The sequence below is a fragment of the Acipenser ruthenus genome, chromosome 7 (assembly GCF_902713425.1).
Source record: "Acipenser ruthenus chromosome 7, fAciRut3.2 maternal haplotype, whole genome shotgun sequence".
NCBI classification, from domain to species: Eukaryota; Metazoa; Chordata; class Actinopteri; order Acipenseriformes; family Acipenseridae; genus Acipenser; species Acipenser ruthenus.
In genome coordinates, this window is record NC_081195.1 from 36,845,946 (window position 1) to 36,872,364 (window position 26,419).

At 40.4% G+C, this 26,419-nt stretch overlaps 1 protein-coding gene across 2 annotated transcripts in view; it reads left to right on the top strand.

Moving 5' to 3' along the window:
- Positions 1-26,419, top strand: part of LOC117414668 (ras association domain-containing protein 3-like) — an 82,990-nt gene that overhangs the window by 43,268 nt on the left and 13,303 nt on the right. Inside the window, exon 1 of one of the 2 annotated variants that reach the window (XM_034024432.3) lies at positions 9,856-10,448. The exons of the other annotated variant lie outside the window; for it this stretch is intronic. Within the exon in view, the coding sequence (XP_033880323.2) occupies positions 10,326-10,448 (123 nt within the window). The 5' untranslated portion in view covers positions 9,856-10,325. Of the gene's footprint in view, positions 1-9,855; positions 10,449-26,419 lie in introns of those variants that run through there. 2 annotated transcript variants of the gene reach the window in all.

The window sequence follows — 26,419 nt, forward strand, 5'->3', positions numbered from 1 at the left end:
TGGCTGGGTACATACAGGGTGAGGAACTCTTGTAAATAAACGGGTGCCAGGCCATTCTGGGTTTTATAGGTTAGAAGCAAAATCTTAAAATCAATTCTAAACTCCACCGGGAGCCCATTTGGACGAACTGAGTCGAAATAGCACACTTTTTGGGATACCAGAGAGGAGTGCATTATAGTAATTAATCCTGGATGATACGAATGCATGCATGAGTCTCTCGGCATCACATATGGAAATGATGTGTCTAATTTTTGCAATATTTCGCAAATGATAGTTGGAAACTTTAGTAACTTCTCTAATATGTTTCTCAAATGACAGAGCAGGGTCAAAAATAACACCTACGTTTTTTATATCTGATCTAAGACCTGCAGAGAAGTTACTAAGCTTAGGCTCTTGTAATACCACATTATTAGTTTTTTGGAACCCACTAGCATCAGCAACAAAAGAGTCATCATTAATATCTGCTAGAGAAGCCGTAAGTAGCCCACCAGCACAAGTATATCCTGGCTTTACGGACAAATAAAGCTGTGTCTCATCCACATAACAGTGGTAATTCACCCCATGTCTACAGATAACGTTACCCAGAGGAAGCATATATAGTGAGAACAACAGTGCACCCAAGATAGAGCCTTGTGGGACCCCATATAGGACATCAGACCTTTCAGATATGTCCTCCCCATAAGAGACAAACTGGAATCTGTCTGCAAGATAGGACTTAAACCACAGGAGAACGTGCCAGACAGTCCCACAGTGTAGTCAAGGAGGTTAAGTAGAATGGAGTGGTCTACAGTGTCGAATGCGGCACTCAGATCTAAGAGAACTAATACTGAAGGAGAGCCTAAGTCAGAGCTTAAGAGCAGGTCGTTGACAACTCTTACAAGGGCTGTTTCAGTGCTATGGAATCCAGACTGGAATTTCTCCATGACTCCATTTAGAGTGATATATTTTTCTAGTTGGGTTGCAACTATTCTTTCTAAAATTATCTAAAAAAGGTAGATTGGAAATTGGCCTAGTTTAATAAGGACTTGAGGATCCAGGTTATGTTTTTTAAGTACTGGTTTTACCACTTACAATTTTTAAAATGTGGTTGCTAACAGTATTAAAAATATATTTTAAGGGTGAAGTAGGAATTGGGTCTAGGGGACAGGTAGTGGTTCTCATCTGTTTAACTATTGTTTCCAAATCCTCTATGGTAATTGGAGAGAAGTCCTCCAGGTATCTGTATTAGTTCGGAGCTGTGTACTAGGAGCCTCCTGAGTAGAAGGAATCAATGTGATTTGGGTTCTAATGGTCATTATTTTATTGTTAAAGTTTCAAAAGTCAGTGCAGCTAAGAGAAGAATCAGACTTAATAGTAGCATTGTTTTTGGGCAGATTTATTAACTTGTATATGGTGTTAAAAAGAAACTTAGAATTATTTACATTAGTTTGAATTAAATTTGAATAGTATGCTGATCTGGCCAACGACAGAGCCTTCCTGTAATTAGCCTGATGGTCCTTCCAAGAGATAAATTGAACATGCAATTTAGATGCCCTCCATTTTTGTTCTATTTTTCAGTCACTTTTTACTGTACGACAGGAATCATTAAACCATGGTGAGTTGTTTTCAAAGGTCACTCTCAATGTCTGACATATCAGATAGAGTAGTATTGTAAATATTAGCCAACTTCTCCACCGATAAGGAATTCGGGAGTGGATTTGTGCATAATTATTTAGAGAATATGATAGCAGTCATAGAATTGCTAGCCCAGCTTTTAATTGTACGGTGAGTGATATTAGCAGATCCAGGTATATCAACCTCAAACAGAATGGGAAGATGGTCTGAGATGGTGAGATCTAATTTAAGAATATTTTTACAGCTAAGCCACGAGAAAATACCAGATCTAGGGTAGGCCATGATTATGTGTAGGACCATTAACATGTAATAAAAAATCCAATGAATCTAATAGTCTAAGGAATTCTAAGGAATTAGAGTCAGAAATAATATCAACATGGAAATTAAAATCGGCCAGTAGAATAATCTTACTTAACTGTCAGTGTCTACAGAAACTTGGGTGGATGGTAGACTGTTATATTATGAACAGGATGTTGGCTGTAAGAACTTCGAAGGATGAATATGCTTCAACAATATCAAGCATTATGTGAGGTTCTTTGCTATAAACTGTGGCAAGTCCACCTCCCTGCCCAGTAGAACGAGCTTTTTGAAAAAAGAAGATCTTACATTAAATAAGCCTAGATGTAGATTTGTCCACACCTGGGCGTGGGGTTGAGCATGGAGGTAAGGAATTTGAATAGGATTACTGTAACATAAGCCTCTTTGGATTTTCTGCAGGTGGCGTGGAGGGCAGGATACCTTTACTTCCATTTTAAATGACTCTTGGGATTCACTCCCCTCTCCAATGCCTATTTTTTGTATTTTAGTAGATGGCAATGTACAGACGAGCTCAAATTTGTTGGTACCCCTCCACAAAAAACGAAGAATGCACAATTTTCTCTGAAATAACTTGAAACTGACAAAAGTAATTGGCATCCACCATTGTTTATTCCATATTTAATATAAATCAGACTTTGCTTTTGATTTTTTATTCAACATAATATTGTAAATAATAAAACAAATGAAAATGGCATGGACAAAAATGATGGGACCGCTAACCTAATATTTTGTTGCACAACCCTTAGAGGCAATCACTGCAAACAAACGTTTTCTGTAGCTCTCAATGAGACTTCTGCACCTGTTAACAGGTAGTTTGGCCCACTCTTCCTGAGCAAACTGCTCCAGCTGTCTCAGGTTTGATGGGTGCCTTCTCCAGACTGCAAGTTTCAGCTCTTTCCATAGATGTTCGATAGGATTCAGATCAGGACTCATAGAAGGCCACTTCAGAATAGTCCAATGTTTTGTTCTTATCCATTCTTGGGTGCTTTTAGCTGTGTGTTTTGGGTCATTATCCTGTTGGAGGACCCATGACCTGCGACTGAGACAGAGCTTTCTGACACTGGGCAGTACGTTTCGCTCCAGAATGCCTTGATAGTTTTGAGATTTCATTGTGCCCTGCACAGATTCAAGGCACCCTGTGCCAGGCGCAGCAAAGCAGCCCCAAAACATAACTGAGCCTCCTCCATGTTTCACTGTAGGTATGGTGTTCTTTTCTTTGAAAGCTTCATTTTTTCGTCTGTGAACATAGAGCGGATGTGACTTGCCAAAAAGCTCCAGTTTTGACTCATCTGTCCAAAGGACATTCTCCCAGAAGGATTGTGGCTTGTCAATATGCATTTTAGCAAATTCCAGTCTGGCTTTTTTATGTTTTTCTTTCAAAAGTGGAGTCCTCCTGGGTCTTCTTCCATGGAGCCCACTTTCACTCAAAAAGCGACGGATGGTGCGATCAGAAACTGACGTATCTTCACCTTGGAGTTCAGCTTGTATCTCTTTGGCAGTTATCCTTGGTTCTTTTTCTACCATTTGCACTATCCTTCTGTTCAATCTGGGGTCGATTTTCCTCTTGCGGCCGCGCCCAGGGAGGTTGGCTACAGTTCCATGGACCTAAAACTTAATAATATTTGCAACTGTTGTCACAGGAACATCAAGCTGCTTGGAGATGGTCTTGTAGCCTTTACCTTTACCATGCTTGTCTATTATTTTCTTTCTGATCTCCTCAGACAACTCTCTCCTTTGCTTTCTCTGGTCCATGTTCAGTGTGGTGCACACAATGATACCAAACAGCACAGTGACTACTTTTCTCCATTTAAATAGGCTGAATGACTGATTACAAGATTGGAGACATGTGTGATACTAATTAAAGAAATGAATTAGTTTGAAATATCACTATAATCCAATTATTTATTATCTTTTCTAAGGGGTACCAACAAATGTGTCCAGGCCATTTTAGAATATCTTTGTAGAATAAGCAATAATTCATCTCTTTTCACAGCTTCTTTGCTTTATTCTATGACATACCAAAGGCATGCAAGTATACATGATAAAATAGCTTTTAATTTCATCACTTTTCAGGAGGAATGCAGCATTATTTCAATGAGCTGTAAGGGTACCAACAAATTTGAGCACGTCTGTAATTCAATGAATATCTTCCAAACCACACTGTGGGACACTCGGCTTGAAGCTAGAGGTTTAATTTAGTTTCTCTGGGAGACTTAAAACTATAGACCAAAGTGAATTGTACCTGCTTCTCTACAAGACTAGACCTGCCTGTGTTGTAGCTGTGACAAGTTCATGTTTATCAATTGGGAATCAATTGGTTTGATCTCATTCATAACTACAGTGCCGTCTAGCTGCAGTCAGTTCATGGAAGCTTGACATAGATAGCATCATAGTTTAAGCAGGTTTTAAATGTTAACGGCTTATAGCTATTTTGAATCTAGTGAGAGTCACGCAGCCCTTTCTGGTCCATTTACCCTGGTTTGCCATGTTTATTAATATGCTTTACCGTACCTCTCTGTGCTTTACAATGCTTATCTGTGCTTAACCATGCTTTCACTGCTATATTGCACTTTGCTCTGCTTTTAATATAGGAAACTTTTATAAAGGTTATTTAGTATTTTTATTTATTTGGCAGATGCCTTTATCCAGTATACTTCACCATACAGTACAGTCCCCCTCTGTGCTTTGCAATGCTTACCTATGCTTTATCATGCTTTCACTTTGCTTTATTTAAGTTTGCTCTGCTTTTATTATCTGAAACTTTTATAAGGGAATCATGGCTATATTGGGTATTTATTATTATTCCTCATATTAAAAATGTAGACATGTTATTAATATGGATCAGAACCATTGAAGATAATACAAGTTTATGAGGTGCAGACATTTCAGTCTAGTGAGCTCCCTCCATTCCCAATGTGTTTGGAAGTGTAAATGTGCACTACAGGGATCTCATTACAATGGTCTGATTAATGTTTGTTTAGCTTCTATGAGGATGGATAGTGGGCCCTTCTCTGACTGATCTATTGTTGCAGAAGACAGATGCAATCTTTTAGGTTAAAGACTGAGTTACACATGATCTCATCATTATAAAAACTTGAAGGGTCACAAGATTTTTGAGATTGCTTTCTTAAAGCTGCAGACCTGGTTCATTAGTTAATGCTAAATCGTAGTTTTCTTGGTGTCTTTTTCATAGCCTTGTCTTCTGTGCATCAAACAATGGAAGGAGGCAGACTTCGTTTGCACATCAGTTTGTGGTAGTTGAAAAAGAAAGCAAACCAAAAGTTTATAACCAATTTTCTTACATCATATTAACATTAGTAATACCCCACTCCCTCCCTACCTTGTTAGATATCTTTTAGTTCTTGGTTTTGTACTTTAATATCGCTGTAGATCAAAGGGAATCCTAAGTGATACTACCAGGTATTTAATAACCCCTTAATAGAATCACTGGTTAATTGAATCACCCGCTAATTGTAATCAAAACTTGCATTGTCCTTCTATTAAATTGTCCCTTTCCTTAAAGTCCTGTGTTAACACCCAAAAGACTGTTTTTTGTGTAAATGCTTTTATTTTGCACTAGTACCTGTCTTTCATTTGCGTCCATAGTCTATAGTTCATACAGTAAATGTGCATATTTATTCCATCAGCTTCATTCCAATGACAGCGTTATCTTTATTCCTCTTTAAATGTTTTGTTTTAATTATTTGTTGAGCTGCGGTTAAAGGGTGTAAGGGCATATGTGGTCACAGAACCAGTGGAGAACAAAAAGTTTTTTTCTATGTGTGTATAAAAGCCAGTCTTCCACAGTAGCATGCCTCCCCGCTTCCACTTTGTTCTACTGTAGCTCCTCCAATAAAAGGATGCTTTCGCAGTGCAACGTCTTGCTGTGAGTGCATTTCATTCAGGATCCCTGAGCGTGTAACATTTCATTACTTCAATGTAAAGAACACACAACCGAAGCAGAGCCACCTGCGGTGTTCTGTAGCTTAGACGCATGTTCTCTCTGAAAAAAATGTGATGCCTTCTCAAAATAACCATCGCTCAGGCAAGGGTATGCAAAAACACCTTGTAAACATTTGAGTTGACTATCCTTCAAACAAACCCTCTATAGCACGTACCTCTCCCCAGGGGATGGTGGGGTTAGAGGTGGGGGGGAAGGAGAGGAAGATCTGAGCATCATCAGCATAGAAATGGTATGAGAAACCATAGGATGCAATGAGGGCGCCCAGGGAGCGGGTGTAGAGAGAGAATAGGAGAGAACCCAAGACTGATCCTTGGGGGACTCCTGTTGAGAGAGGGCGAGGTGTGGAGGTTGAGTCACGCCAGGTTACCTGGTAGGTGAGGTTAGAGAGGTAGGAGGGAGTTTGGTTCTCTTCCATTTCTTTTCAGCAGAGCGCAGTTTGGTTCTTGCTGAGTGGAGCACAGAGGAGAGCCAGGGTTGGGGGGGGAGGGACGGGCAGGTCGGGAGGTGAGGGTACAGAGGGAGTCGAGGGAGGAGAAGAGCGTGGAGATAGCAGAGTCTACAGAGTTGGGAGAAGGAGTTGATAGGAGAGAGCGGTGGAGGCAAGGACAGAGGGGGAGAGAGAGCAGAGGTTATGGCGGGAGGTGACAGTGGGGGTAGGTGGAGTAGGGAGAGAGGGGAGAGACAGAGAAAAAGAGATGAAATAGTGATCAGAGAGGTCCAGAGGGGTGACAGAGAGGGTGGAGGGGCAGCAGGCCCTGGAGAAGGTGAGGTCCAGTTGATGGCCAGCTTTGTGGGTAGGAGGGGATGGAGAGAGAGAGAGAGAAGTTGAAGGAGTGAAGGAGAGGAAGGAATCCAGCACAGTGGGTGGGGTTGGAGAGATGGATATTGAAATCACCTTACAGGACGGTTGGGGTAGACAGAGAGGGGAGGAAGGAGAGGAGATAGTTGAGTTCATCGACAAAGTGAGCGAGAGGTCCAGGGAGACGGTACAGTACAATTAGCAGGAGTTGACAGGAAGAGGTTAGTTGGACAGCGTGAAATTCAAAGGTGTTAACAGAGAGTGAGGAGAGGTCAAAGGGGACAAAAAAAGTAAGTAGGGAGAGAGGAGAAGACCAGTCCCACCTCCCCGTCCAATGAGACGTGGAGTATGGGACAGGACGTAGAGAGAGGACAGGGCAGCAGGAGTTAGTGTTATCAGGAGAGCCAGGTTTCAGTGAGAGCAAAGAAATCGAGAGAGAGGTGGGAGGCAAAGGCAGAAATGAAATCAGGTTTCTTAGCAGAATAGTGACAGTTCCAGAGGGCACCAGAGAGAGTGGGAGGGGGGAGAGGCAGAGGGATGAGGTTAGAGGGGTTAGGGGAGCAGCGGCGGAGAGAGGACAGAGGACGGGATTGAAAGGACAGAATAACAGGGATGTGAGAGACAGTCATAGCATGACAGGTGAGACAGATAGGTACAGTAGTAGTGGTTAACAGCTGCTAAACTGCGCTAAAGACAATATTTAAGCAATACAATAGTTAAGTTAATCACTTACCAATGTGCCTCTGACTCTGGTTGACTGTAGATAATGCTACTGGAGCTGAAATATTGATAATGATGTACAGCCCTATCCTAAACCTCCCCCCTAGTCTATCCCTCCCCAAATCAGCAGTGTACATTCCATTCAGACAGCCTGGAATAAGAAAGGATGGGCTGAAACTAACAGATCATCTCCATCTTAATCAAGGCAGTTCAAAGCAGCTGGAACTTGGGAGGGGCACATTTCTGAAGGGGAAATACCGGTTACATTTCCTGGGGCGCATTTCTGAAGGGGAAATACCAGTTACATTTCTGACGTGCAAAAGCAAAGTTGAATTTCCTACCAGTTCTATAAAACGACTGTAAAAAACAAAAACATCTGTAACAGTCAAAAACAGACAAGAGACTTAGTTGTTGGAAGGAGCAGTTATTGTTCACCAGCAGTTTATTGCTAGTTTTTATGCAGTTAAAGTAATTATTACCCCCTACCAGGGGATACAGTAGAGACAAGCATCAGTATGTACGTATCAGCATTAGTATTTCAGTCGTGATGGTGTTTTTTTTTATATATATATATATATATATATATATATATATAGATGTTGTGGACTAATGTCCATTTAGACAGTAACGCCATTCACTCTCCAGTATGGATACGCAATCAAAAACAAAAGACTACTAATACTGCTGCTTATTACTGCAATACATGTATTGTAAAACAAACCCATGTGGTTTTACTTTTGCTTTTAATTTTCTGCTCACTATTAGACAGTAAAATATGAAGTTCTTGATTTATTACTACATGATCTGTGGTGATATGTTACAGGGATGGAACTAAGACTCCTATTGCATAGCTGTTTCACGCATTCCAGGTTTTACAATGAGCTTGATTAGACACAGCGTATAGGTAACAAGCTCAGGTGTGTCTTATTAAACTCCTAGTAAAACCAGTTATGGATCAGACCGCTATGCAGCTTGGAGCTTTGTGTCCATCCCTGTATTATATAGAATGCTACTAAAAGCACAGTGAGTTTGTTTGTTTGTTTGTTTGTTTGTTTTGCTAGTGAGCTCTGAATAAAGCGAAACTATTTTCTAGCTACAAGCCTTCGTTTAGTTGGTTACTCGAAGGACACAGCGTTCCTCTTCTGGGTGTTTGCGTTGGTTCTTGAGGTATTGGCATTCCCTTGACGTGAAAGGCAAATTACAGAGTCCTGCAGTGAAACACCACTTTGAATTTCTGGTAAAGATTTTGTCCCACAGGGTTCGACACACAATGTTGCAAGCAGACTGAAAACTAGATTTTCATTTGTTTTGTATTCATTTCATCTTTGGTTATTGTAGCTCTAGTTTTTGCTGTCCCAGCTGAACTATCCGTTACTTAAAGGAAAGCTTTTAAAAAAGTATGCAGGACAAAAAGAAATTCTGCAAACTTGCTTTTTTCTGTTGCTTATTCATTGAGGTAAGAAGTGTTTTACATTTTCTACATGGTTGAGCTCTTTCAGTAACTAAATTCTGCAGTGAATAGTCTCATAAACGGGGTTGTTAAAGTAACTATATACTAAAAACATACTTGTAGTCAGATTACATTTTTGAGTAACTGATCACACTGAGATATTACTTAAATGTATTTTTTAATATTGACAAGTGATCAGACTACTTTTCAGGGCCAAAATTAAAGATTGCTTTTCATTACTTCAGTTGGAAATCAGCCAGCAAAACTCATTGTGTTAAAGTTTCATGCTGTTCACATGATCTATTATGTGTGTTATTATTGGCAAAAGTAATATAAAAGTAATAAGTAATTACTAATATATTACTTCTGTAATACAGTAATCAGTAATATGTAATGGATTACTTTTTGGAGCCAGTAATCAATGGTAATCAAATTATATTATTTTCCCTGCTTACAAATGTATCAAATTACTCTTTTTTTAAAACATTTGTATAAATAAACGTTTTGTAATATTTTAAAAGTAATTGTGTGCAAATACTGTACATGGTAGATACCGAACCCATATATTAAAAAATATACCGAAATACAATACCTTTTAACTTTTTGCGCGCTACAGGCAACTAAACGGTTTGAGCATTTTTACAAATTTAACATAGAAAAATACCTTTTTAAAATGAAAGTGTTGCAAGCTAGTTTGTGATTTGCCTGAAGCGGTGAGCCTCGCCTCACTGTTTTCGAAGTTTAATATTTACATACAAAACCAAAACAATTGCAGTATTTCCGTGTGTCAGCGGCATGCAGACTCATTGTATGCGGACCTGTGGTTGTTAACGATCCCTTATCACCTTCTATTGTGATGTCTGATTACTGCAGATCGGATAAAGATGACGCAGCAGTCGGGCGCTGTGTTCTGTTGTGTTGTGACACCTTTGTTTTCAAGAAGTAACTTTATCTTGTTTAGAGCAGCTGCTGAGAGAGCATTGGGTGAGTGGAGAGATGGTGACTTCGTCTGTATTGGTGTGGGCGTGCTCTCGCCAGTGTAAATCAAACAGATTTCTAGTAGGGCTGTTAGGCTAGTCTGCATTTTCATACTGGAACAGCACCACCTATCTACTCGGCTCAAGCGGAAATGGTTAAACTTTACAGTACTAGATTGCTGAATCTACTTTTTAACTAAAATCGGCTTGGTTGTGTTTAATAAAGACCTTGCGGCTGAGGGTGGTGTTTTAGAAACGTTACGTTAACTTTGTGAACTGAAAAAAAGGGACTAAGCACGACATTATATAAGCCGGTTACTTTGCATACGCACTGTTTTTGACTTGGGATTCGGGTATTCTGGAGGCAGGTTACCCCGCTTCGCCGGATAGCTGCAACTTTTTAGAGACGTTTGTTTTGAATTGATTTCGAAGGGATTTCGGAGCGTTTATTCGGAGTGGGGGCCTTATTATTTTCTGTCTCCGATGACGTGGACTAGCACGATGAGCAGCGGCTACAGTAGTTTAGAAGATGACTCCGAAGAGTTTTTTTTCACGGCCAGGACATCCTTCTTCAAGAAACCCCTGTCCAAACCCAACTTTTGCAGAGTAAGTATATCCACACCGGGTCTAAAACATGTTTTTGCTGTGTTTGATATTAGTGGGGCTAATCCTGTGAAGCGTGTATTAATACCCACTGTTGCTTAACAGTTTAGCAAAAGTAGCCTACATTATTTTATTGTTATTAGGAATATGAAACACTTTTGATATTGTCTTTAAAATATAGCTGCCTTTTGGTTGGTTCGTGCTGTGGATGTTAAGTGCTTCAAATAATACCCAGCAACAATATACCAGTACGGTAGCCAAGTTTGTCTGAATATAATAAATAAATAAATACGATAGTTCTTTAGTAAATGTCATAAGTAGTATTTATTTATTTATTTATTTATTTATTTATTTATTTATGCATACAAATCACTGGGAAGCGTTTTAAAGTTTGTCTGTTTAATTAAGTCTTCTTGGATACAAATGAAGGCACCATATTGCTAGATTGTGTGTGTCCGGTAATTAGCACGTTGATATAAACTCGTTTACTCGTGGTTCTCCGCTTCAAAAAATACGAGTTAGCGGCATTACCTTCATAAACACTAGCGTTATGCAGTTAATAGACGACTCGGGGGTTATTGGGTTACGTTGATTGGATTAGGGTTAGCACGAGAATGGTGTTTACAACAAGGTGATGTGAACACCACTGTACTGTATATTGAAAACAGCACCCAATGATTTTTTCTCTGCTGATGGTGGGGAGTGACGGTTTGTACACTGCTGCAGATTAGACATGCTCTTCTCCTTTTGGATGGTGGCCAGTTTTTAACTTTATTTGGTAATTAAGTAAACTCCATTGCCGCCTCACCAATTTAGGCTTTTGCATGAGGGGTCGTACTCTGTGGATAATGATAAATATACACTAATATAGTTATGTGCTGCAAAGCCAGATTTAAATTAGACACAGCATGCATTTGTGAGGGAATAGGGGGCCCTGTCTAGCAGGAATGGAAATAAGACTTACTGCACAGCAGTCTCACCCATTCCAGGTTTTACTACAAGCTTGGTTAGTCCCAGTGTACAGGTAACAAGCTCAGGCGTTTATTAGACTCCTAGTAAAACCAGACATGGATCAAACTGCTATGCAGTGGGAATTTTATTTCCATCCCTGTCTAGCACTATAGGATAATGTGATTTTCTGTGGTTATTTGCTCAATAGACTTACAGTTGTTGGTTGGTAAGTAGTTGGTTGAAAAGGCAGCATGCAGTAGAGTTTCCCAGTTACTTCAGACTGTGGAAGGACCTTGTGTAAAAAAACCAGGAGCTCAATAATTCAAGCAAGGGCGTTTGTGATTAATATTGGGCGAGTTGTACTGACACTTCAATTTTAACCCGTCTGCTCCCACCATCAGGAAACAGCAGTTTGTGATATGAAATACCTACCACTGAAAATGTATATATATTCCGGGGATGGAAATAAGACTCCCATTGCATAGCAGTTTAACCCATTCCTGGTTTTACTATGCGTTTTGACACACCTGTGCTTGTTACCTGTACTCTGTGGCTGGTCAAGCTCGTGTTGAAACCTGGAACGGGTGAAACTGTCCTGAGGCTGTGTGGTCTGATGGTTAAAGAAAAGGGCTTGTAACAAGGATGTCCCCGGTTCAAATCTTGGCTCACTCACTTGACTCACTGTGTGACCCTGAGCAAGTCACTTAACCTCCATGTGCTCTGTCTTTCGGGTGGGACGTTGTTGTGACTCTGCAGCTGAATCATAGTTCACACACCCTAGTCTCTGTAAGTCACCTTGGCTAAAGGCATCTGCTAAATAAACAGTCTTATTTCCATCCCTGTACTATATTTGGCATTAATAGGGTTACACTAACTATGTTTAGAAAATAGTTTAAAAAATAATATTGAAAAAATACTAGTGTCACTGTATTAAATAAGCTGAACATGCCACACGTTCTGTAGAAAACGGCACCCTTTCACGCATTCTAATTTGAAGGGCTGAAGATTCTTTGGCTGGTGGTATTTGCATGTCAAACCTCTTCAGTGACACTCCCACACCCAGCCTGCCTCTGCGGACAATAGCTCGCAGGGATGCAGAAATTCAAACACGCCCTGGAAACTGTTGGTCGTTAGCTAAAAGCAAATATCCAGTGGTTTTCTTACCCCCTCACATAATGTAGCACAGTGATGGTGACAAAATGAATCATAACTACAGTACAGCAAACCTGTAGGTCAGCACTGTAAAGTTTTTCTTGGTTTCGAAAAGTCAAGTCAATTGGACTGTTGTGTGCATTTCAGAATACACAGCAGGGGTGGCAGTAAGACTCCTGTTGCATAGCAGTTTCACCCATTCCAGGTTGTACTACGAGCTTGATTAGCCACCGTGTGTATACCAGGAGGGCCGCAGTGTCTTCTGGCTTTCGTTCCCCCCTGGGCTCTCAATTACTTAATTGGTTTCATTATTTGATTAACTGGACAAATGTAACACTTCTCTCCAGGCCTCCAATTGTTTCAGAGGTAGTGTGCCTTTAATCAAGTACATTTTTTTTAAAATCATCATTATTAAATATGTCCAACTGAACAAATAGTTAGATCAATTATGTTAATTGAGACCTTAAATTGGAATGAAGACCTTGCTGGAGTTTGACATGCCTTTTGTAACAAGCTCAGGTGTGTCCCATTAAACTCCCAGTAAAACCAGGAATGGATCAAACTGCTATGCAATGGGAGTCTTGTTTCGATCCCTGTGCAAGCACAGAGTAAACCTGGTTTTCCTGACTGTCTATTTTAATTCAGACACATCTTCATTGCGCCTTTACCAAAAGAGCTACAGCACACGCAAAGCAATAGACCAGTTTGTAATGATAAACTCTGAGTGGCCTGTACTGTAACATTGTTTTGTTGTGTTTTTATAGTGATAAAAGCGCTGCCCAGGCCTCTATGCCTGGATTATTTCACCTTTTTTTTTGGTTCCCATGGGAAGAGCCTTGTTTTATTCTTAGCTACAGCACATGCCACAGCCATCAACAAGGCAAGTGCCAGGCCCTCCTACAGCCCTCCTGCACAGTACAGACACAGTGTAGCCCTCCTGCACAGTACAGACACAGTGTAGCCCTCCTATAGCCCTCCTGCACAGTGCAACTGGGGCAGGAAGACTTTCCTTCACTTCTGATATACTGGTCAGCCACAGTGTATAGGTAACATGCTCAGGTGTGCCTTATTAAACTGCTATGCAATGGGAGTCTTATTTCCATCCCTAGGGTGATATTGAGTACATTTGACTGCACCTACCACCAGCTGTGTTAGTGTTTACTTGATCTGTATTAAAATGTGATCAGGATGACGTTCTTTATTCAGTAATGGTGATATTATTTTACCAAAAGCATGTTAAATTGTTATGTACTCTGTTATTTAAACTTGGAGGCAATAGGCAGTTAAAAATGAGGCCGGCATATCTCTTATCGTTGACATTGTGTTTACTGCAGATACTGAAGTAACTATATCCTAATGCATTGGACTGTTCTCTTTAGGAAAACCACGCTCGGCCAGTCCTGGGAACCTAATGAAGTAATCATTACCTAATCTTCACTGCCATCTTCTGTGGTTTCTCTTCTTTCAGCTTCAGCTTCCAAAAGCAAACAAACTCATCCCCTTTCATGCAGCCGCGGCCGGCACAGCGCTCACAAGTTCAAGGTTATTAAGTGCCTAAACTGAACTTCAAAACAGGTCTGTGTTCCAGACCAGATCAGTTGTGTACTGGGGGTTTTACGTATTGAAAGAATATATTTCATGAGCTTGAAATGTAATGCGTAACGAATACTCGTAGCAATTTTGCTGCACAGCTTGAGTTTGCATGTTATCAAGCTTCTTGTACGTCACTGGTTCCTGGCGTCTCAATGGTCAATTGTGAATATACTGCATGCGGTAGAAAAATGATGGGACAGCTTGTAGCCTGCCTGGGAATTGCCAGAAACACGTAAACAGTAAGTCTGGGTTTTCAATAAAAAAAAAAAAAAAAAAAAAAAACTATAGTTGATTCTGCTGTAAGACCCAGAGACTTGAGACTCTGAACTACCTTCAGTTTAGTATATTACAGTATATACATGGCCTTGCACAGTAGCTGTGTGAAAAACTTCTCTTGGTAACCCTTCAAACTCAGGTGAGATTTATCATGTTGTGATAATATGATCAGTTCTGAGCAGGTTTACAGTACTGGGGATCTGATATGTTCAAACTCCTGGCACCTGGCCGTTTCAATAATGTACCTAAACAAAGTTCTGAAGCCCTGGACTGGGTGCAGGGCTAGCATGAGTTCCAAGCCCCAGGACCCTACTTTGCTGCTGGCACGCCCTGCATGTTTCCTAAAGACAAACCCCTACTGCAATATTTAATTACTATGGCTGAGCAGAGACAGCTTTGAATCAGTGTGATGGCAGGTTCTGAGTAGGCTTTGACTAGTAACGACAATGACAGGAAGAAGAAGGGGGTGGAGTACAGTGTTTACCAAACAGTTCAGTTACACAGGGAGATCGTGAAGCATCAGGCAGCTGTTTTCAAAAAATTAAGCCTGCCTTTTGATATGCTTGCACTTACCATTTTTCTAATGCTTGCTGTCATCTGGGGTGGGTGTTATTCCAGTACAGTATCTGCAATGGTGAGCTGCAGTGTCCTGCCACAGTGATCACACTCCAATACAAACCCCTGGTGGCTGGGCCACCACTGTAGTGCAGTGTTGTAGCCTGCCATGCAGTTCTTGGTTCTCTTTAGCTGTAGGGACCCAGGCTTCCTTCCTGCTCCTTGTAACCTTTGTTCTCCATTTCACATAAGCATGATCTTGCTTCTTCCTCGAGATCAGAGGACAGCTTTACTTTCACTGTCCCTCGATCTGAATGATTTTGGTCCTCTTTTTCATTTGTGTATCTTGCACCCAGCTTATGGAATACTGTATGATCTTTAAGATGTAAGATAAAGCTTTTTCATCTGTTCATTGTCGCGGTTATTGATTTATTGCTGCAGCCGCTGTAGATGGTTTTTTTTTTTCTCTTTTATTTATTGCGTATCGTATGAAGTGATGACTGTTGCAACAGATTCCAAATCGCAGACCAGGGGCCACCCCCTGACTCTTGCCTTGCTAACTTGCAAACCCCCCCTGATACTGTAGACATTTGATGAAAACCAAAGGCTGCATACAATTAATGTTTGCACGGGCGTGCAATCTGCACTGTGTGACATGATAGCATCCAGAGGAGACTGTAGAGAAAGTTAATAAAGTACTGTAGCACGTTAACAGCAAGGCAGCATGGTTTAATCTGTATAAAAACAGACCACCAAGGTTCTCTAGAGCCGAGCTGGGGTGTGTCATTCTAAAAAGGGAAAGATTCATAAACGTTCAGACTAAACTAATGGAAAGACTTGTGCACAGAAACAAGATTTTTTTTTAATGTAATAGTGTAATTTGTATGATGCTTTTCCTTCTAGTTCTGATGAGTTTTTTTTTTTTTTCTTCTAATTTTAAACAGTCTTCCTGTGCTTTGGGAGGCAGAACAAAGCCACCCTACTCCCTGTGATCCTCTCGCACATCAAAGGTGTTCACTTACTGTACAGCTAATGTTTGGTTTCACAGACCCTGATTAGCACAAATACTGGAGAACTTTACCTCCGATAACCACTGGTAACCTCAGGTAAGGTAATCCAAGATTAGTGCTAATCATGTTCTGTGAAACCAGCCATAAAGATACATGGAAAAGAGGTTGTTTGCTGATCACCGTGAATCATGTGCAATCACAAATGCTCCTAAGATCAGGAAGACAGTCTGCGTTTTTTTTGTTGATTTGTTATAACAAACTGCAATCCTGTGTTGATTCCCCCACCATTAAACTGCTTCTAGCAAGTAATCAGAGATGGCATTGCCTGCCTTGTCGTTCTTGGTCCAGTGCTTTTTATTTTATTTTATTTATATGTTTCACTCCTCACCAGCATGCTCAGTCCCGTGATCTTTGTCTGGAAACCAGCCATGGTGATGGTGGTGTCTTTTAGCGTGGCTGAAACTGTAAGCTCCCACCCGGAGCAACTGTTTGTACATGTCAGACTTCACACGAGAACATCAGCGTGGATCAAATACGACTACAGCTGCTGCAAATGCACTCTGAAACACGATCCCACTGCTGGGTTTGGAAGACTGCAGGGTCTCTCATCTCCATGTTGATTTGATCTCTCCATCCTTCTAATGTCAAGTATAAAGGAACCAAGGATACAGATGCAGAGGTCAGGTTTCCTCAAGGCTTTTCACTTTGCCCAGATGCCTTTTTTTTCTCTTAAAGGTTCATCATGCCTTTTTAAGATTCAAGAGATTGAGTTTCAACTTTGCTTATTAATCTTGGTTTCTAGTTCATTAAATGTTGGGATCTAGATGCTTAAGAACAATTTGTCAATCGGTCACAATAAGAAGTTGGTTTCTATTCGGAAGACTAAAAACAGATTTACTCCTGGAGCTTTGCTTTGTGTTTCAGTCTGGGCTGGATTCCAGCTACACCATGCTTGGCCAAACACATTTTCCTGTCTTTGTGTTGTGCTCACTTGCTATTGTCGGAGGTGTGGCTGACCTTTACCAGAGTCGCAGTCTGTCGCAGGTGAGAGAACTTGTCCTACTTGGGCAGCAGTGTGGAGTAGTGGTTAGGGCTCTGGACTCTGGACCGGAGGGTCGTGGGTTCAATCCCCGGTGGGGGGACACTGCTGCTGTACCCTTGAGCAAGGTACTTTACCTAGATTGCTCCAGTAAAAACCCAACTGTATAAATGAGTAATTGTATGTAAAAATAATGTGATATCTTGTAACAATTGTAAGTCGTCCTGGATAAGGGCATCTGCTAATAAATAAATAAATAATAATAATAATCACCAAGCTGCAGCTGGGTAGTTTTGTAACAAATCAAAATAAACATTATGACAAGTTTTCCATTGGAGTGCTACTTTTAATGATGCACTGCAACATTAAGGGGGATGAGGCTGCATCTGTACAGCATTTATTATCTAGAAAAGACTAGAACCTAACACTACACACAATACTGTAAAACGCTACAGCAGACCTCTGTAGTTGATGTGCATGCCTTTTGACTGGTTAGAATACCCTAATGTGTAATATTTGGAAAATGTTTAAACTCCAGACTATTAGTATCCCTGCTGTAGTTTTTATCTGAAGTGCATTGCTTTTGAATAAGTGCGAACCAAATTTCAAAATCCATTTTCTTTTCATCCTGTTGGCTACTTCACCTGCCTCCCCTTTTTTTTCTTCAGCTGGTTCTCGCTTTAGATAAAGTGGGGCTTCCTACAGAAGTGCTTTCTCGGTGGTAGTTCAGACCTGCTCTTTTGGTCTAGCTGTAATCAGACGGAGTGAGATGCTGAGATGCTGCTGTTTATAGCTTTGTATTTGAAATAATGATCATTTAATGCCGGGCTATTTTGAGAAAGCATGTATTGATGCCAGCAATGATTCACATTTAACTCGCCGCTCAAGAACGATTTGGTGGAATATTATGTATACAGTAGTCGAGTCTCTGTAATGTACAGTGTTGTGTAAGGATGGGAGCACTATGCATTGATACACAGTGAATCATTCACCTCTTACAATTAAAGGTGTACAGTATTACTGTAGTAAAGGACTTCAAATCTCTTTTCCAACTGTTAACTCCCTCCCGCCTTTATGAAAGTTTCCTGTAGTAATAGCATAGCAAAGTGTAATAAAGCATAGGTAAGCATTGTAAATTAATAACAAGGTACGGTAAAGCATATTCCATTGCAACCCAGGGTAACCTATGGTAAATGCAGAGTATAACCATGGGCAAAGCCTGGTAAATGCCATGCAAAAACACTGCGGTACGCTTGTCATTGCTAACTTCTTAACTTTGAACAACTCTGAAGGTCTGACACTGTAGAGGGTAGGAATTAGTCCCCCAGTCTCAAAACCCTGTGTGTGCACCACACGTGTGAAGCAGATTTCTCCTTGGAATCTAGGCAGCTTGCAGAGGGTTAATTTGTTCCCCCTGGGGTTCTTTCACAGGTAAACGGTTTAGCTCGTTCTCCTTTTTTGAGATTTACAGCAGCCTTAAAGCGGATTACAGATCAACACTGACCTGGATTGTTCTGTTGCCATGACACCCCCTGTCATACTGTACATATTGACTGCAGTTTGTTATGGAATCTGTAACATACAGTGAGAAACACCAGAGTCTTTAATATAGGCAAAAATAAGAAAGTTAGCATCATGCTTATTTGTGTGACACATTTTCCTTGTACTTTTTAAAGGGTTAAATGAACTGTGCAAATTTTGGTTTAATTGTTTGTTTTCTGATTTGTCCCAAATCATGGGTTCATTGTTTTTGTGTTTTCAACATGAATGCCTGAAGTGCAAAATAACTTGTTAACATGCAGCTTACTGGAAGCAGTTGAAGGACCTTTTCAAGTTCTTGTATAAATAAATACCACACCAATCAAGGTCAATGTGCCGTGACCTTCAGAGCGTTTTTTTTCCACATTCTGTCGCCATTCAAGTTACAAAAGAGCTCTGCAGTAAAACAGTACCTCTTTTAGTGTGGAAAGTGTCCCAACAGCTCTCTGTAATTGCTAGCTCTAATCAATTGTGTTTTATACGGCCATGAACAGCTTGCCATTTGACACACGTCTTATTTTAGACTAGGGATTGCCTTATATGGCAGTCTCCTCTTTCTCAATTGTTGAAGTGATCCTTCAGAAAAGCTCTTGTATAGTGTTTGGGTTTTTTGTACAGTTTGAGTGGTGAGTCTGATCCTAATTTGAAATAGTCTTTTAAAATCTAAAACTGCTGCCTCAGAAAAAGAACATTGTGAAATAATCTAGTTGTAATTTTTCACTTCCTAATTAAGGATTGACCAAGATTCTTGTCTTTACAGTACACAAAGTTCATTAAAAAAACCTTTGTTTGTCCAGTTGTCAAACCTCTGCAATATACTGTATCGGCTACAGTAAAAGCTAAGTAAAAATATCATTTTTACTCATTTTTTGACATACTTTTAACGCTGTTTAAATCTGTACAGCTTTCTGGCACGTTGCACGGCAATGCCAGTAGACAGTAAAATAATAAGTGTACCTAGTCTGGGCTCTCTATTTTCTTTTGGCCTAGGGCCCTACTGTTTTTGTTTTGGTAGACTCCTCCTGAGAAGAACAATAAAACATAAAAAAAAAAAAAAAACTGAAACCCTGGTGCTTTCCTGTAAGCGCTGGGCTGGAGTTAGCGGCAGGCTGAGGGCTGAAAATGAAAGGCTAACCGTGTGAAGAACAAGATCTCCCACACCATGTGATTCGTGCCACGTCTGCGGAGGGACTGTTAAAATATGGGATGCTTTTTTTGTTTTGTTATTGTAGACTTGCTGTATTTTATGTATTTATTTTAATATAGACTTGAATAAGTGCGTCCATGCCACTGGAGCTGGTTGTGCAGCATTTCAAGTTGAAGAGCAGTGGAAAGGATGAATGTTCCACCAGCACCTTTTTATTGTTTTGAGATTTGAGTTCATTGGAATCTCCCTGTTCTAAAACGAAACCTTTTTCAGTCTTTCTGCTTGAGACCAAAGTGCAGTCGATGGCTACACGTGGCAATGTGGATATGCAACACTCCTTTTGAATCACTGTACACTATCACAGGTTTGGGGGAAGAGATCGGCATGGGTCAAAAGTGCAGCACGCGAGTTCACTCAAGTTTGTTATCCTGAAGTACTGGATACAATCATTTGAAATCATCCCATTCCATAGCAGTTTGCATTCCTGGTTTTACTACCATTTAATAAGACACCTTTTGAGCTCGTTACCTAGACACTGTGGCTAATTAGGTTATTGGTAAAACCTGGAATGGCTGAAACGGCTATGCAATAGGAGTCTGATTCCAACACTGATATTTTTGCTTGTAACCGCAAACCCTCCTTGAACAAGCTGTTTGTTCCTATTGAAATATTGTCCGGCCATATGAATTAACCACACTTTACTGCTCTTCTACACTGGTTTATATAATCCCCATTGTGATTGCCGTCTTTCACTGAAATTTAGGTTTTATTTAACAGTAACTAGTGGGTGTAGCAGGCTAGAACTGGAGACTTTGTGACGGTGCATTAGCCAAACTGTACTGTGTACTCTATTACTGCATGGAACATGATTTGGATTGTCACTGAAAGTGAATGGCAAAAGGATTCCACCTCATGTTTTATCCAAAATATTACCTGGGTTCATTCCTGCTGTTAAAGTTTGCACACTATGTGATGTAATTGTATAAAAGCACAGTGCAATCTAGTGTGTATTCATGTTACAGTTTTTTCCTTGGTCTGCTTTTGCACCTGTTTTGCTTTTTTTTTTTTTTTTAAAAGGCCATTTTACTTGCATGGCAAAAATGTTACAATAGTAGGCTATTTAATAGTACTCTATTTGAATGAACTATAGAAATTAAAACTACAGCCCCATAAGAATGTACAATATGTGTAATGGCCAGAACCTGCTCTTCATAGTGGAGGTGTGCGAGTGGCTTGAATGATGGATCAGCTGTTTCTTCTTTCACTATAAATGGTCAATTAGCCTGATCAGCACAAATGACCCTCCTGTGGAGAGCTCAGTCCAAATAATCAATTGAATAATCGGTTTGTGCAGCTCAGAGGTAGAGATCACAAATTACTTTGAGGAATGGTACTCTTTCTTATTTCGTAGTTGTAGCACAAACAGTTTTTTTTGTTTGTTTTCTAGATTTTACACTGGAAAGACCTGTGTTATTTCAGATTGCTGTACAGTACAGTAAGCAGCTGTACAGCATTAACCAGGCTGCAATGCAGTTGTGTTGCTGGATGGTTTGGCTCTGAACAACAGCATTCGTATAGATGAATAGCTTCAGACATGGCATCTTTTTCAGCTTTCAGTGGGAGACGGTTGGCTGCCCTGATAATACGCTCATCAGCTGTGAAGATCCTATCTGCCTGCCCTCCTGTTTGCACTCCCTGCCTCTGTGCTGCAGAATATTGCACTGGCTCTGGGAATAGTCTGTCCTTTGTTTTCTAGTTTGTGCAGAGTGGCTGTCTGAACTTGTAGACAGGCCAACTGTTTAGCTTTTAATTGATTGAAATTATTTGAAACAAATTACATTGCCATACAAAGAACCGTTTGTAATGTACCACATTCTTTTTGTGTTACACCCCCTTAGCAGCATCAGTTCCGTTTTTAGATATCATTTTAATCGCCCTTCCCTATGATTAGGTGTTTCATTAGCTAGGACCAGCTTATCTGAGAACCGCTCATGCGACTGTGATGAATCTCATGCCTTGTTTCCACTAGGCGTGGCTAGTGGAAACGGGGTATAAGTGAAGGTATTTGGGGTTCTTTCTAGCTTGAACTGAGAGAAACCTCTTGAATTGGCTAGGTGTACAGTACAGTGGGCCCGGTAATGCAATTTAATTGGCTCTGCGTGCTTTTGACTTAGAAAGTTCAACTGCTTTTGAGGCTGCACAGTACATGCTGTACTCAATTCTGTGGGGGGAGTCACCACTTCTAGTTAAAGCACATCTGATCACATCTGAAGCGATTGCAGTTTACCCACAGATGGCACAGAAGGTCAAAACCAGATGGCAGGACTCTTGGATCTGTCAAAAAATAGACACTGAAGCTTGTTTTACAGTAGCAGACAAGGGATGGTTTGAACTTGCAGTGCTGACAACCTGGAGTTTACAGGACTCCTATTGCACAGCAGTTTCACCCATTCCAGGTTTTAATACAAGCTTGATTAGCCAGTGTATAGGTAACAAGCACCGGTGTGTCTTATTAAATTCCATAGTAAAAGCAGGATTGGTTCAAACTGCTCCCTGGTCTATTGCTGACATATATGTTTGTATCACAGAAACTGGATTGATTTGTGTTCAACAAAATATACACTGTGCATAAATAACCGTTTCCGCGTAGGGATTGCTGTTTGCAAAGTCTTCATTGTAATGTCATTTTTATTGCACGCACACACTTGGCTCCCAGCAGTACATTACATTCAAACAAAAGATGGATATCTTGTAAGTGTTGAAGAAAGGGTGGTAGTGTTCTGGTGGTGTAATCGGCTTTGGAAAGCCTAATGGTATGAAACTGCAGTACAAAAGTCAGCTTTGTTTTGGATTTTTTTTCTTTTAGGTAAACTTTTAAAATTTAAAGGGAACTTCCAAAAGCTGTTTCATTGCACATGCTGAGGAGTGAAACTGAACGCTGTGGGTTTAATGATTTCCTCGTTGCACCTCCGAAAGCTCTGTAGTGTAAATTTTAATTAAGCCTCAAATTCACTATTGAAAAAATAAGAATGGGTTTTGTGGTTTTCGCTCTGGCCAGAGCAGGTGATCGTAAAACGTATTAAACCCATGATCTTTCAAACTTCAAGATCTTCTGCCTCGTTTTCATTGAGACCGTGCTAATTCAGTGGTCCTCGTTCTGCAGCCGTGCCCGTGGGCACATTGGTGGCCGCAAGACCAGAATGCTGTGCCCACAATGGTAGCTATAATGCTGGTGTATGGCTGGGGGAAAAGAAGTCATTGCACTCAATCTGTGACTTTGTGCTGGTTTTGGACTGCCCTCCATGAAATCTGCTTTCACTCTGAACACACTGTAGAATGGGGCAACACATGTCTGCCCCTCCATCTCTGCAATCTCTGTCTTGACTTCTACAGAGCGAAAAGACACTCTTGCAGTAATGCAAACAGTGGACCGTGCCATGGATCTTAATAACAATCCCTCCCTGCAATCGCTGCTAGGCTGGAGCAGGTGTGAAGGCTCTGGAGCAGGCGCTGCTTCTAGTTCAGCAGACTCTCTGCAGAGCAGCTGGCTCCAAAGAATCCCTTTACTGTACAGCCTGTTACAGGATCCACGTTACAAGCAATGCAGATTAGGGCTGTGCTGATACCCCTACTCGAAATTGCCTTTGAGAAGTATTTGTCGGCAGGTGTTAAATAAATCCATTCATTTTAATGTGCTGATTTCAAAACAAGAAAAGCTGTCCTTCCCTTGCCTTTACAATTGAGTACCAGTCTCCTTGCCAGCTGCCTGGGTTTTCAAGTGTTGTCTTAAAAACAGAGATGCCATTGTTTTGATAACCTGTCCCATCTGAGTTAGACAAAAACATGTTTGACGTCTTATGTTTGGCAAAACATTGTTAGGAATCCTTAAGTGCTTTTTTCAACTGTTGCCATGGTGCCAAGAAGCAGAACTATGTTCTTCCTCGAAGATCTGAACTCTGGCATTTAAAAAGGTGTGCTCCGTATTGTTTTAAAAATAGAATTAAAATATTTAACCTTCTGAGCCCATGGTGAAAATTATAATTAACCAACTACTGCTGAAAGAGGCTAACAGTTTTGCATTTTGCAAGCTGTGTTCGAAGTAGTGAGGAAGCTACTGTACAGTATCTAGAGCTAAAACCTAGTTTGGGCAATGTAAACAAACTGGTATTTAAACAAGGTCTGCTTTCTGTCTGCACATACTGAATACAAGTGTAAACTATAGTATGTCAATATCTAGACAGGCAGCAAATAATCTAAATTACATTGTGTGATAGATGGACACTTTCAATGTACTGTACTGTACTTTTTGTTTCAGTTCCTGTGTCCGAGTTTAAACAGTAACTTCTAAGGATTTGAAGTGCTAAGAAAAAGCAGGCATGTTTAGCGAGCTGTGCTGTTTGTGGTTCATACCTCATCACCTCTGTTTGTTTTGTGCTTCTCACACGCTGCTCCACATCCTCTCTTAACCCTTGCATTGCCCAGCACGAGTGATTGCTTTATCTGATGAGGTTGTAAGGTCCTTCATGCACTGAACAGAGCAGGCAATCCAGCCAGAGTGAAAATGGGAGTTGCCTTTTTATTTATTTAATTAAAAAGCTTAAACCCTTGAGAATCAGGACCTTCGCAAACTCCTGTTTTTATAAACAGAGATGCCATTGTTTGGAATGTTATGCTGTACCGGTATTTAGCAATACCTTTTTTAGGAATCCTTCTGCCAAGCATCACAAATATTTGAGTATATGAGTCCTTGAATATTTCTATTTTGAGCTCTGTGATGTTAAAGGTGTGCTCCATCCAGTTTTGAAAGTAGAATAGTAAATATTTAACCTTATGAGCTCATGTTAAAAATATGAGAACAGTCGTGTTTCCAGTTTTTTACAGTTGTCATCCATACAGCCTCTTGGCAATCGGCCATGTGACTTGCCCTTTGAAAAAAATGTTAGCCAGCATTCCATCTTGGGTGTTTCTAAATCTGTAGATCATGCTAATCATGTGTCATTACCTTAAAAACCACTATCTGTACTTCTGGTGTTTGAAAAATGAATAGGGTGGCACTATCTATACAGCTTTCTATTTTGCAGAGATTTCTGGGAAATGTAGTTTTATTTTTTTAATTTTTTTTAAAAATGATTCAAAATCCTTTTTTATTTATTGGTTTGAAATCTAAATGCAGGAGACTAGGGATTTGAATTAACCCAAGAGTAGAACCCCCATTCCCAGTTACCTGTGTGGAAGTGTTGCAGTGATGCAGGGCATGTAATCCTTGTAATCTCTTCTCACTACACCTGTTACTCCAATTTAAAAGAACAATGGACAGAATATTTCCAATTTGATCATCCAAGTTCTGGCTAGGGGACCTGTTCTATTCCCTCACCACTCTCTTCTACCCTCCATCCTAAATCTGTCTCCACTTTTCAACTGTGCTGTCAGGTTCTGGTTTCTGTTCTGTGCCTAAAATTGACTATAAAGTTAACTTTGCCAACTCCTCTTTTTTTTTTTTTTTTTTAAAAAGACTTCGATCAAGCCAGCCCTCTTAAAATGCCTCTCCTCCCCTGTCTTGATTCTTTCTGACCACTCCAACTGAACATCTTCACTATGGACATGTGCTTTTATATTTGAGGTCTTCCGTTTCTAGATTTGCCTCTTTTCATGCACAGTGTCTTTGTTTGCTTTGCCGTATTCCCGAGTGGTGTTTTTAAATGGCAATCGAACGATGTGCTGTTTTAACCCAGCTTTGAGGGTGACCATATAAGGAGTGACACTGTTTCCAATCCCAGCTATTGAAGCCAAGAGGTCATCTGGGTGCTTTTCATTTCTGTGCCATTATTTAAAAGCCTCTGTTTAAAAGCACTATGTGTTTGATAAATTGCTTGTTAAAGCCAGTGAGACTCTAGAATTGCTGATTACAAATTCGACCTCAAATCGTGTATAGATCTTTGTGTTTGGAAGCAGTAAAGTTGGGTGGGTGGGTTGGTAGATGCAGTAGTGCAGGTGTGTTTTAAGAAGTATTTATCGGCAGATATTTGGTTACGTTACGGCAGGAACAATGGCAGAACCACGGATAAGTGAAAATATTCTTCCAATCCCTGCTCCCTGCTGAACTTAATTGTCATTGATTGGCACACCATTGTAAGCATTAGGGAGGACTGCTTTTCTTGTTATGAAATCAACATTGTTAATCAATGGATTTATGTAACACCTACTTTTTAGTTATTAGTATGACCAATTAGTTTTTCACACCCCAAATAGTTTTGACACCATCTGCTTCTCTCTGTTCAACGAAGTTAAAGCATTGCTACTTTTTAAAGCTTCAGCTGCAGTGCTGTAAAGCTACAATGCAAGCTAGTGTTGCACAATGAGACTATGAAAAGCAGCTAGATTTACCATAACGGAGTAGTGTGTCAGTACTTTTATCTTGAACTGTGCAGTCTGCATTGTAATATTGGGCGGAAAGGGAAAATAACTTGTATTCCCAGTAGCTGTACGTGTTTACTGTTGTAGTGTAGAATTAACTAGCAAGGGCAGCAATAGCACAGCCCGTTCACTCGCAGCACTTTTTAAATTGTTTGCATTTTCATTGTGCTGGAATTCCAAACTTCTGGGTCTCGGTGCGCATACTGTAGAGCTGGGAGGTCATCCGTTTTGAGTTTCTCGGTGCGTGTGTGTTTGATTTTTCACAAAGTTTGCAGGGCAGTATGATCTAGAAGGTTTT